This window comes from Prionailurus bengalensis, chromosome A1 (genome assembly GCF_016509475.1).
Source record: "Prionailurus bengalensis isolate Pbe53 chromosome A1, Fcat_Pben_1.1_paternal_pri, whole genome shotgun sequence".
Lineage (NCBI taxonomy): Eukaryota > Metazoa > Chordata > Mammalia > Carnivora > Felidae > Prionailurus > Prionailurus bengalensis.
Genome location: NC_057343.1, coordinates 10346046 through 10358956, shown reverse-complemented (window position 1 = coordinate 10358956; position 12911 = coordinate 10346046). Strand labels below are relative to the sequence as shown.

General features: G+C 50.5%; 1 protein-coding gene across 1 annotated transcript in view; it reads right to left on the bottom strand.

Moving 5' to 3' along the window:
- B3GLCT (beta 3-glucosyltransferase) overlaps nucleotides 1–12694 on the bottom strand; it is a 120152-nt gene extending 107458 nt beyond the window's left edge. The window contains exon 1 of the mRNA XM_043576345.1: nucleotides 12315–12694. Within this exon, the coding sequence (XP_043432280.1) occupies nucleotides 12315–12390 (76 nt within the window). The 5' untranslated portion in view covers nucleotides 12391–12694. The remainder of the gene's footprint in view (nucleotides 1–12314) is intronic.
- Between the last annotated feature and the right edge of the window lie 217 nt (nucleotides 12695–12911).

The window sequence follows — 12911 nt, the reverse complement described above, 5'->3', positions numbered from 1 at the left end:
AAAAGTCCTTTAGAATGCAGACTCTATATTGAAGAAAACATGCCTTTATTTGGTATTGGTTCTGAAAGGTACGAACACATCACCTTTCATAAGCCAGCAACTAATGTCATTTGAGTATGTTTAATGAAGGAATTACATAGGAGGAAGACATTCCCAATAAATCAAGTGAATTCTACAAATCCTCTTTGTCGTAATCAAGACAGCATACTCTTATTCAGGCGAGGCTTAACTGAAGTTAAGAGTAAACTAGATTTTAGTTCCCTCCAAAAATACAAAGGCCTGGAGTTAAGATATTCTTTAAAAAAAAACACACACACACAAAACCATCATTTGTCCCTATGACATTTTGCTGTGAAATTTCCCCGATAGAAATAAATTATGTAATATTTAAAGCAGTAACATAAGGGCACATGGCTGACTCAGTCAGTAGAGCACGTGACTCGATCTTGGGGTTGTGAGTTCAAGTCCCACGCTGGGTACAGAGCTTACTTAAAAAAACTAAATAAATAAGTACAGCACTAACATAAGACATGCATCAGAGTCACTCTCAGGTATAAGAGCAAATCACAGGGCAAGATAATCCTCATTAAATGAATATAAGCAAATATCTTTTTGCCTTCTGCTTTTACCTTTATGTTTCCATAATCTAAACCAATCACCGGGGAACCAAATGCGTTTTGAAGGCACAGCATATGCTAGACCGCTAATAAATCCAATCTTAAAACAATGGATCCTTTCTAAAATTCCTGCCAACAAAATCCGAGCTTTCACACTTCAAGCACGTGAAAAAGGAGAAATGGTGAAATTTGAGGAGAAAAGTTAGAAAACCGGGCAAGTAAGGTAAGGATGTGCCTGTCACCTCCAACAACCCTAACAGGATACAGTCCCTACGGTGGGACTGTAACACTGGGAGCCAACGGAGGGGAGGGGGGAGCGGGGAGGGAGGAAGGGATCCCCCCCTGCTCTGCCAAAGGGAGTGGCCGCGTGAGGCTGGATGTTGGCTGTTTGGTTTCATACTAATTTCCAGATTCAGCGGGGAAAAAATATTCTTGAAAGCTTGGCCTTAATGTGCAGTTGGAGAACTATTCCAAGGTAAATCATGCTCTTATATGCCAAACTGCTGTTTAAAAGTAATTTTCCCTTTTCTATTTTCAACATGAATTCCTGTGAATTGCTGCAGGGAACTATATTTAAAGTGCAAATCGGGACGGGCAATAGAAATAAGACCTTCCCGTGATAACTTTAAATAATTCAAGCCAACTAATGTGTTAGCACACCTATTCTGAGAGATAAATCAAGATTTTACAACTAACCTGGGACTAAGATTTATAGGCCAGCCTAAGCCCTGGAGTGCCGGAAAACTGGAGAGGAATTCATTGCAAGGCATTTAAGCAACACTAATCAACTATCTTATCTTGTTCCTGGTTGGGAGTCAGGGACCCCACGCCCCTGCAGGAAAGATGACTGCACCTCCTAACTCCGTTTTGTTCCTGTTCCCTGGACTGTCCTCCCAGACTCTCCCAAGAACGGCAATCACAGAAAACCAGATTAAATACAAAAACGAAAACAAAAAACACTAAGACGCGGGATCGAGTGAGATACTGCGTAAAGCGTTTAGTGTGCGGTTCCACATGTTGCAAACTCAGCGGACGGGGCCATAAAGCTGCCGGTGATACCACGCTTAGGGCCAGTCTGGGCGGTGTCTAGGTGGTGGGTGGTCGCGGCCCTACCCAGGAGCCTGGAGGGAGGGACTGAAACCGCGTGGCCCTCTCCGCCATCCGGGCCAAAGCCACAGCACTCACGGGAAGCTTGCAGCTGGTGGCCCTGCGGGCTCAGGGTCTCACACGGGCTCTGCCCCACTTTTTCTTCCGCCAGGCTGTGGGAGGGAGCCGGCGGGGCTTCACTTTCCTTGCCGTGACCTACTTACAAAAGGCTTCACCCAGTGTGGCTCCTCCCCCAGTGGCTCCAGCTTCCCAGAGCTTTCCAGGTTTAATTCCAGGTCCTCGAGAGGAAGCCTTAAGCTCCAGGGTACACAGCCCACAGCCAATTTACTTAGTTCCAATTACCTGCTTTGAAGATAATCCATGCCAGCAGAGGGGACAGAAAGGATCGCACCCCAACCCAGCAACAGGGGGCAGGGCCTGCCTTTTCAGACCAATCTGCTGTCCCTGGGGGTCGTGGCCACACTGGGCCGCAGCCATCCGCCCACCTGGAGGCACCAGCGCCCAGCCTGAGGATGAAGGGCCCCAGGCACTCCCCATGGGCAGAGGACAGAACCAGCCCAGGCATGTGGCCAAAGATCAACGGTTTAACAAGCATTATGTTTCCGCAACGGGGCCTGGCACATGCCGAGTGCTTTGGGCCTTCGCAGCTCATTAGCAGTATGAATTTATATTTTCATTTGTTAAACAGAAAATCAGAGAGTGTATGACTGCCACACAATATGCCAGGAGCTGGGGAAGACGAATAAGCAGCTGCCCAAGGAGCTCATGTGAGAGAGGAGTCCCTCGGTCAACAGCCAAGCATACAAGTGTCCACTCCAATGGCTGTCGTTCTGATGGGAGTCCCCAAGGGAGCACCTGGGGTGGAGACAGAGGGCAGCTTACCCAAGGCAGGGCAGCAGAGGGAAGGGGAGGCTTAAAGGGAAGAAAGCACTGCTTAGGGCAAGCTCGACACAGTGCCTGAGGAAGTAAATTCCAGGCAGGAGAGATTTCAAATTACAAGAGCAAGGAGGCCTGGAAAGAGGCTTCTGCATGAAAGCTTGGGTGACTGGGGCAGGGACACCCTGGGGGAGGGGGTGTGACTGGGCAGGGACACCTAGGGGGATGGGGGGTGACTGGGGCAGGGACACCCTGCGGGGGGGGGGGTGACTGGGGCAGGGACGCCCTGGGGGAGGGAAAGACTAGGGCATGGCCACCCTGGGGGCGGGGGGGGGGGGGTGACTGGGGCAGGGACACCCTCGGGGGGGGGGGGGGGGTGACTGGGCAGGGACACCCTGGGGGAGGGGGGTGACTGGGGCAGGGACACCTAGGAGGATGGAAGTGCTGGGGCAGGGACATCCGGGAGGGGGAGGGGCCATGTCATTAAAGGGGTCAGCGTTAGGGAGTCTGCTTCTATCCTAAGTGCTATGAGAAGCTTCTAAGAAAGGCAGTGCCACATTGAAATGTGTGCCTTAGACAGGTTTCTGGAGGAGCCTATTGGGTGGGCTGTGGGGGGACCAAAAAAAGGCACAAACGTGCCAGCTAAGAAGCTAATGGAGCAGGCAATGAGAGATACGATACGGGACAGAATTCAGACGAGGCAGCATCTGGGCACAGCAGGTTGTGAGCAAAAGCAGGTGTTGGAAGATATCAAAGCAGAATGCACAGGCTGAGACAGATCCTACCAATGGAATGGGTGGGGAAGGGAGAGTCCGGAGGGGTTGGTGAGTGAGAGAAAGGAGTGGAGGGGAGTCCGGGATTCGGATGGAGTGGCCGAGTCCACTGGGGTGCCATTCACAAGCTAGAGAATAAGGCAGGGAAGCAGATGTGTGGGAAAACAGTGCGGTTCCCAATATCCTGAGGCGCTGAGGACACTCCGTGGATCTACCCAGCAGCGGCCCATAGCCAGGTGCAGAGCCGGGCACAGGGGTCAAGAGGAGAGGCACCGGCAGCGTCCCCCCCGTACAAAGGAACCAAAGCCACAAGCCTGGATGGGAAAGACGGGAGCGAGGCAACGCCAACATTTCAGGGACAAAACTAAAGACGACAAAAAGGAATGGCCAGGCACAGAGGAGAAGCTAGACAGAAGGCAGTAGTTCAAGGATTTACAAGGTGTTCTTCTAAACTGTTCTCGCCTTAAAGTTTCAAAGCACAAGGGAAAGAGCTTGCAGTGCAGGAGACCGGGCCTCCGGGCCCGGCTCCACCGTAAAGAATAGCACGGCACGCTGGTCAGAGATACACAGAATCTAGACTCGCGCCTCGTGGCATCCAGGCTCTGCCGCTTAGTAGCCAAGCAACATGGGGCCAGAGACTTGGCCTCTCGGAGCCCCTGCCTCCGTCCCTGTAAAAGGGAGGAAACTAAACAAGAATGAAAATAAGTCGGTGCATGTACAGGTTCAGGATATTACCTGACCTATGGGAAGAGCTATGGAGCCTTTTGCTCAGATGCCAAGTAGCAAACTCAGGAAGAGAGACACACAGCACTGGAGGCTGCCAAGCACAATTCTGCAAGCAGACAGGTGGACAACACTCAGGGGCAGGGAACCCCTGTGCCCCATTCCATGGGTTCTGCACCACTTACAAGGTGATCAGCCAGTTGAGAGAAGTGACGGAGGAGGGGGCCTGGCTCCCCCCCGAGTGTGGCAGTGAGCACAGAGGCGCGACAGTCCTCTTTTGAGCCACCACCTACCCCCATTCGACATTGCTCCATCTGAAACCCATCTCCTGTTTTATCAAAGAAGTCAATGGGAAAATGGAGTTTGGAATACAAATTTTTCTTCCCTTGGCACCAAAGTTGGCCAAGGGCCAATATACTCTCTGTGCCAAAGGGTAAACATATTTATAGGAAGGACAGTAAAACAGAAGGGAAGAAAAGAGGAAATAACTGTATATTTTAGGAAAGAAAAGATCATTTGCTTCTTTGATTCATATCTCATTTAAACAAATAATGTGAAAATCCATATGCCACTCAGGATGTGGAAGAAAATTCCAATTCAGACAGAGTTTTGGGAGAGAGGCTCCAAACACCACCCTCAAAAAGCATGTTTCACGGGCTGAGTCACAGGTAAGGGGCAGAAGGATCTCTGGTCATACCACCCACTCCAGAATAAACTCCACCACCGAAAAATCAGCACCTCGTAGGATTCCTTCACATTGTAAGAGCAGTGGTGAACGGTTAACCCTGCGGCTGACTTATACAAACACAACGTAAGCTGAAACGTGGGGTATCTTATTTTCATGACACAAAAAGTGGTTCCAGAAGCCCTTCCTGTCCGTACCACTGAATCCATGGTACCTACAGTCTGAGAGGCTCTAACACCTTAGAAACCTGTCAATTGTCCAAAAACCTTTGTTCTCACAATGCACTGCTCTAGCTTTTGAGACTCACGCTCCCCACACTACAGCCCCCCCCCCCGCCCAGTAGCCCTTGGAAACCTCCCAAATGATGGTGGAACCAGAGAAAGACAGCTCAGTTTGAATTCTGGGGTTTCTGGTTCCTTTCCCAAGGAGAAGAAATACCTGACCGGGGCATACGGGCCTCGATTCCACGCTGCACTTTCTCCAAAGCAGCTCCTTATTTCATTTTAAAGACAAAGCAACCAGCCATTAACTTTACATTCTGCAGATACGCAAGAAAGCCACCCAGTAAGAGTCCCCAGTTTGTATCTGGTCCTGGGGTGGGCCAGGCAGGGTTCCTGCACCCGCCGACACACACAACTTATCTGGGGCCTGGATACAACTGCAAATCCAGAGGCCTCACCTCAGATCTTCTGATATGAGAAAAATCTGGAGCCAGGACCCCATAAGCTGCATTTTAACAAAAAAGCCCTTCACAAAGGGAACTCTGCAAGACCCTGAGGTGATTCTCCTGTGTGAAGTCTGACACACTGGGGTGCACAGGTGGACAGACACCAAGGAATGGAAAGGGGCAATTCTTCCAACAGGCCTTGGCCACGTGCCTTCCTTCACTCCCTTCACCTCATCAACGAAGCACAAGCTCCAGCATATCCGCCCTCAAGGATTTGGAGAAGATAAATTCAGCATGACATGCAAAGAGCCTTGGGCTTCTTACGGCAAGCAATGATGTAAACTAAAACATATCACCTTTTCAGATCATAAAATATTCTTTTAGGAGTGAAAAGAAGCCCTATCCCTAGGAGAAAAAGGCACCGCTGTAATTGAGATACATTCAAATCTTATTTGATGATGCTTTCACTCATTTTCTTTTTCTTTTTTTTGGATAAGCCTGCAGCTTTACATCACACAGATAAAGACTATTTTCTTCCCCAGCTTCTACCAAATCTTGGATATCCACACATTTTGAGTAAAAGCTTAAATGGATTTATTTTACCAATTAAGACTCTCCTCTTTAAAAAAAAAAAATATGTGTGTGTATGTATATTATATATATATATGTATATATTACATATATATTATATGTACATATTACATATATATTATATGTACATATTACATATACATTATATGTACATTATATGTATATATACATATACATATGTACATATTATATACAATATATGTATATTATATCATATCATATATATCATATATCATATATAGCATATATAGCATATATTATACATATATATATTCCAACTGCTGCCATATCTCTCCACAGCCAAGCTCTCCTATGAGCTCCAGACCCACAAATCTAACTGCCCACCTCACATGGAACCTGACTATCTCACACGCACCCCAAACTCAACTTGTCCAAACTAAACTCGTCATCCTCACCTCCCTCTAAAATTAAATTTTAGAAAAACGTCTGGGTACTTAATGCCACAGAACTGTACACTTACAAATGGTTAAGAGAAATTTCATGTTATTTAGCTACAATAAAAAGAAAAAAACCTGTTTAAATCTGGTCCTTCTCCATTAGCGCCTGTATCAGTAAACAGCACCAGGAGCCGCCCACAGCTCATGACAGAAACCTGATTCATGCGTGACCCCCGCCTTCCTCTCAGCCCACTGTACCCATCAATCGCCGTGTCTTGGAGAGTGTTAATCATCCCTCCCGTGGTCGATTCCAACAGCCTCCTCACTGGTCCCACACGTCCCCGCTGGCCGCCTCTTAATTCCTGTTCCGTAGGAAAACCAAAGTGAGTTTCTCAAACTGCGAAGTTAAATCATGTCACTCTCCTAGGACAGCCCTTCAGCCACTTCCCACTGCTCTAAGGACAAAGTCCCAAGTCCTTACCCTCATCTGCAAGAGGCTGCATTGTGTGACCCCCTACTGATCTTCCCAGCCCCTCTCCCGATCTCTCCAGCCCCAGTCGGTTCTGCACTGTGTTTCTCTGGGCACCAAGCTCTTTCCCCTGCCACGCGTACCCCCGTCCTTCATTTAACGGATTTCTGCTTCCCCTTCCAGTCTGAGCTCTGATGTCCCCTCCTCCAGGAAGCTCTCCTTGAGCCCCAGCTCCAAGGTTCCCCAACCTGGCACCTGGCACCGTTGACACTAGACCGATCGCTGATTCTGGGCAGGGGGAGGTGGTCCCGGGCACTAGGATTGCTCAACCGCACCGCGAGCTCAGAGGCCAGTGACCCTAACCCTTCCTGCCAAATCATCCCTGTGACCACCAGAAAGTCTCTAGCCCTTGACAAGTGTTCTCCCAGGGGCAAGCTCGCCCTCTGTTGAGAAACAGGACTCCAAACTCCAGGCTAAAGACCCTCCTGAGACACGCGTTCCCACAGCACCCCGAACTCCTCTGCCACACTGAGCACAGTGCAATTTGTCTCCGCATAATGTTCCTTCCCCTCGAGACTGCAAGTTCCACGGGGGGAAAGCCAGACCAGATCTGTCTCCTTCCTGCGATATCCTCAGTGCCTGACATATGGAGATACTCGACAGTTTTTGAATAAACGGACAAAAATTTCGAGGACAGGTCTTTCTTTCAATACTACTGTTGACATTTTCTAGTAGTGCAAATCAGCGCCTGCACCGAATCGGGTTTCTCTGGGAGTGGCCTTGTGGAGAGAGCTTTGAAATACGGAATCAAGGGCGACTCTTAATCAGTAATAGATCTGATGAACCTCTGACACTCCCTAGAATTTTTCCTTTGTGTTGGGAAAGATGGAATTAATGCTCCTGTACACTGTTCTTAAGCAAGAATCTGGCAACACCAAAGATGAATCACCCGTATGTTACAAAGGGGCAAAATCTAGAACATTTGCAAATTCCCCACAAATAATCCCTTTGTGCCTAGAAATTATGCCTGATTTATAATGTTTCTAATGAAAAGAAAAACAAACCACCTGGCCCTTCGTCGTCCAAATGAGGTCAATTACCAGGACTTGCTCAAGTACTGGGCCTACGATGCTTGCCTCAGAGCAAGTTAACAAAAGTTGACAGAAGGGTCAGGACAGCTCTTCCCCACCCTGGCCATCCCACCTGAAACAGTTGCTCTTCCCCCCCGCCCCTTATATGCCCCCAGTTAAAGAGCTTGACTATTGGCTCTAGGCAAATGCCCTTGGGTCAAGTCTGTGACCAAGGGGGCTGCACCAACTTGAGGCCCAGACTACCCATCCAGATGGGTAAAACCTGTATCAGTCATATCTGTTATAAGAAATAAGAGGGTTTAAAAATATATAAAAATAAAAATAACAATAAAAACACCTGGGATCAGGTCTGATTCTTGGTGTCCCAAAACGTCTAATTCACTGCAGTGAAAAGAATCTGAGCAAGAACTGGACCAGAATGAAAAATCATCCCTACCTTTGGCAGATGCTAAGAAATACAATCCTGAATCATAAAGAGGAGAAACAGGGATAAGAAAGATAAAAGTTAGGGGCGCCTGGGTGGCGCAGTCGGTTACGCGTCGGACTTCAGCCAGGTCACGATCCCGCGGTCTGTGAGTTCGAGCCGCGTCGGGCTCTGGGCTGATGGCTCAGAGCCTGGAGCCTGTTTCCGATTCTGTGTCTCCCTCTCTCTGCCCCTCATCCGTTCATGCTCTGTCTCTCTCTGTCCCAAAAATAAATAAACGTTGAAAAAAAAAATTATAAAAAAAAAAAAAGAAAGATAAAAGTTAGGGGCGCCTGGGTGGCTCAGTCGGTTGAGTGTCCAACTTCGGCTCAGGTTATGATCGCTCGGTCTGTGAATTCGAGCCCCACGTGGGGCTCTGTGCTGACAGCTCAGAGCCTGGAGCCTGTTCTGTGTCTCCCTCTCTGCCCCTCCCCTGCTCATGCTCTCTCTCTCTCTCGCTCTCTCTCTGTCAAAAATAAATAAACATTAAAAAAAAAGAAAGATAAAAGTATCTTATTTTACCATTGGTTCAAATGAGCTTCTTCACAGATGTTATCGATTAGGATTAGGCTGGCTGCGTGTAATCGAAAACCCAAACAACTGAGGCTTAAAGAAGACAGGGGTTTATTTTTAATATCATGCCCAACAAGTCCGGAAATAAGTGACCCAGGACTGGCATGGTGTCCCACATCCATCTCGCACCCAGGTGGTGTTATCCTTTCTGCTATACTGTCCTTACTGCTCGCTTCTGTCTTCAAGGTCACCTCATGGTCACAAGATGGCCACCACGGCTCCAGCCATCAGATTTACAGACAATGGGAAGGAAGATGAAACAAAGGCAAAAAAAAAAAAAAATGCAATTTAAAAAAAGCCAGCATCCGAGCTGGGTCAGCCGCCATTACCAAGAGACCCACCCAAAAATCTCAATAGATAACTCAGTGGCTAACCCTGCTTTGCAAGGGCCACTGAGAAATGTGTTTTCTCCACACTGCCACTGCCGCCCCCGCCACCACATTCCTCCACCCTTTCCCTCACTCCCTGTATTATTAGTCAGCTAGAGCTGCCATAACAGAAACCACAGACTGGGTGGTTCGAACGGCAGAAATTTACTCCTCACAGTTCTGGAAGCTAGAAGTCCCAAATCAAGGTGCCAATGGGGTTGGTTTCTGCGGAGACCCCTTTCCCTGGCTTGTAGGTAGCAGTCTTCTTACGGTGTCCTCACATGGCCTTTTCTCTGTATGCATCCCTGGTGTCCCTTCCTCTTCCAAGAAGGATAAGGACGATAAGGACACAGGCCCTGTTGGATTTGGGCCCCACCCTTATGACATCATTTAACCCTAATTATACTCCTTGGAGACCCTATCTCCAAATGCAGTCAGGTGACACTCCTGATTATCTAACGGGCTTTCTTAGTCTGGAAAAGAAAGAACCAAGGGTTACTGGGTAAGCAGAGAGCAGTCTCTGCCACAATAGATCAGTCTGTTAAAACTGTAAGAAATGGCAAAGTTCTGGTATTTTATCTAGTCTATGCCTCCTGTTTTCTAGGAGAAAACTGAGCTCAAACTCACTAGAAGCCACACAGCGGCTGGCGCAGAGGTGTGAATAAATCTGATTCTAGAACTGGCACTGGACTTTAGAATTGAAGTTACAGTGAATTTGATCTGTATAATCATATGGATTTAAAATAAATTTTCTATATTGACTCTTCTCTGAAAACTCAAATGAATATGCTACAGTTTGTGGGAAAACTAAACTATATATACCCAGGCCAAACTTCTAAGGGGATATTTAGAGTATTTTTCACCCATCAGGATTGTTCACATGCGTCAGAACTCCTGTCATAATCTCTCGTTTTAGCAAGATTCCAAGATTCCTGATTCCGAGATTTACAGAGCGGGCACCGCATCTTTTTACGTCTTGGTGCTCCCCCAACGCCACCAAAGCAGAGCTCAATAAACTGAACCCGTGATTTACTTCAGACCTCGAAGAACACAGCTTCCTGTATTCTTGAAATCCATGAAAGCCAGTTCACAGAGCCAAATGTCTCCCAGGGACCTTTTAATAGGTTTTACGTCTTATTTATTGTGCTTATCTGACAACTTCACAATGTTAATAGACATCTCTAAAAATGTGTTGACATTCTGGTTCATTCTGACTGTCCTTTAACGTACTATCAAGTTTGGGCAGTGCAGCTATTCCCTTAAGTGCAGTGCAAAATAGATACGTGAAGCAATACATTTAAATGTGTTTCAGCCCATATATTGAATATATTATATACAAATATTATATCCCCAGTACAGCATTATAAAGTGCAGTGCTATAAATAGAATGCCAATTTCGGCTACCACCCACCCCATTTGCTTAGGTGCAAAACTCCCAGGCAGCAAGCCAAGTGATGCAGCCAAGAGTCACCTAGTCAACCTCCCACCCCTCCAACTTCCCCTTCCCCCAGGGCTGCCCCGGCCAGCGATGCATTCTTCCACTGAAGCAGATCTCCAAGTTTAGTTGCTCACCACCGTCAATTACAGCTTTCTCTGCCCAAGGTGCCCGAATGCTTTTAATTGCATTGTTGCTTACTTAATCATGCATGTGAACAATTAATTAACAATTAATCTCACTAGATTTTCCCACACGTAGTGAGCACCTATAGAAATGCCGGGGGCGGGGACGCAAATAAGGCCCCTATTCGAAGAGTTTAAATCCAAATTTAAAAACGTGCTGTAAAAGGTTCCAGTGGGCTACCAAAAAGCAATGTGCAATAACGCTACGTCTTTTCCTAAGTTGGACCATTCTGCCATTTCTAAAAATCTGAAATTACTGCCTTTTAACCGACTGGAAACCCAAAAGTCCGGGTTAGAGGACAATAACCCTGAGAACACAGAAAAGGGAGCAATTCTTCCCCCAAGCTTTCAACCTTGAACAAGTCTCATCATACACGTCCATTACGGTGATTTTTTTTTTTAACTTCTGCCCCATCCTTTTACGATACGGTGGAGAAAATACCCTTGCGAGGAGAACGGGAGGAAAAAAGGGAAGGGGCATTACGGCAGCAGCAGACCCGACAAGCATCGTCTCCAGAAGTGTTCTCTGATTTTCCCCCATAGCGACCCAAGATTGGGGAGCGTCCCCACCGCCTCCCCCACGCCACGACCGCACACACTGAGGGCCCAGCCGGGCACCCCGATCCTCCCTTGCTGGCCCAGGACTCCGTAGAAGGGGCTGGTGCCAAGTTGGCGTCTCAGCCCGGGAGACCAGGGCACGGCCGGAAGACCCCGCGGACGTGGGGGGGACACCGTCCCTCGCCCCCGCCCGCGGGGCGCCGGGGTGCGCGACGAGCGAGCGGCCCGGACGCCGGGCCACCCGCTCGCCTCCAGCCGGCGGCGCCCGCGCGGGGCGAGCGGGGCGCGCGGGGCAGGCGGGACGCGGGCGGAAGGCAGGGGGGCGGGACCGCGGCCGCCGCTTCCCTCCTCTCAAAGTTTCTCGCAGTTGCACATTTACTCAGCGCTTCCTGTGGGGGTGAGCGCCTCGCCCTCCCGGCTCGGCCGGCCGCCAGCTCCCGGCGGAAGGAGGCGGGCAGACGCGAGCGGGGCCGGGGCGGCGGCGGGACCCAGCGAGCCGAAAGGGGCCGGGCGCGGCGCGCCCCGGGGTCCCGGAGAGCCGGATCCCCCCCCACCCGGACGCCGCGAGGGGGCGCTGCCGCCGGCGCGGCGGGGACGGGACGGCGGGACGCGGGCGCCCGCGGGGCAGGGCTGGGCCGCCCGCCGCCTCCTCCCGCGCGCGGACGCGGGGCGCGGGCGGCAGCGCCCGGGAAGCCCACGCCTCTCCCGTGCGCGCCCGGGCCGCCCGCTACTTACCCAGGGAGCAGGTGAGGAGCGAGAGCAGCGCCGGGAGTGCGAGGCGGCGGCGGCCGCGGCCGGCGGGCGGCAGCATCCCGGCGGCGGGGACCGTGCGCCCTGCTGGAGCGCGGGGACGGGAGACGCGCGGGGAGCGGAGCTGCGCCGCTACCGCTGCCGCCCCTGCCGCCGCGGCTGACCCTTCTCCGCCGGCTCCCCTCCTCCCTCCTCGGGCTCCGCCGCGCCGGCTCCGGTCGCGCCCTCTGGCGGCCGGCTTGGGGAGCGTCCCCGTGCCCGTTCCAGCGCCTGCCTGGCCCGCGGCTGTGCCCGGGGTCCCGCGACGCGGTGTGGGTAGAGGTGGCTGCACCTCCGCAGCGACCCTAGCCTCTGCTCCCTCCGGCCGTTAGTCTCCACTCCTTTTCTCCCTCTTTTCCCTTACCTGGACCCCATCTTCTGCCTTCCTGTCCCCCCTGCCCCTTCTCCGTCACCTCCCTTTCCGGGATCTCCAGGAGTAGGTCAGTAGTTACCCTTCTCGCTCCCAAAGTGGGGGACGGGAGAAGTGGGGGGGAGGGGGGCGAAAGGAAGGAAAGGAGAAGGACTTTTTCCTCCCTGCTAATG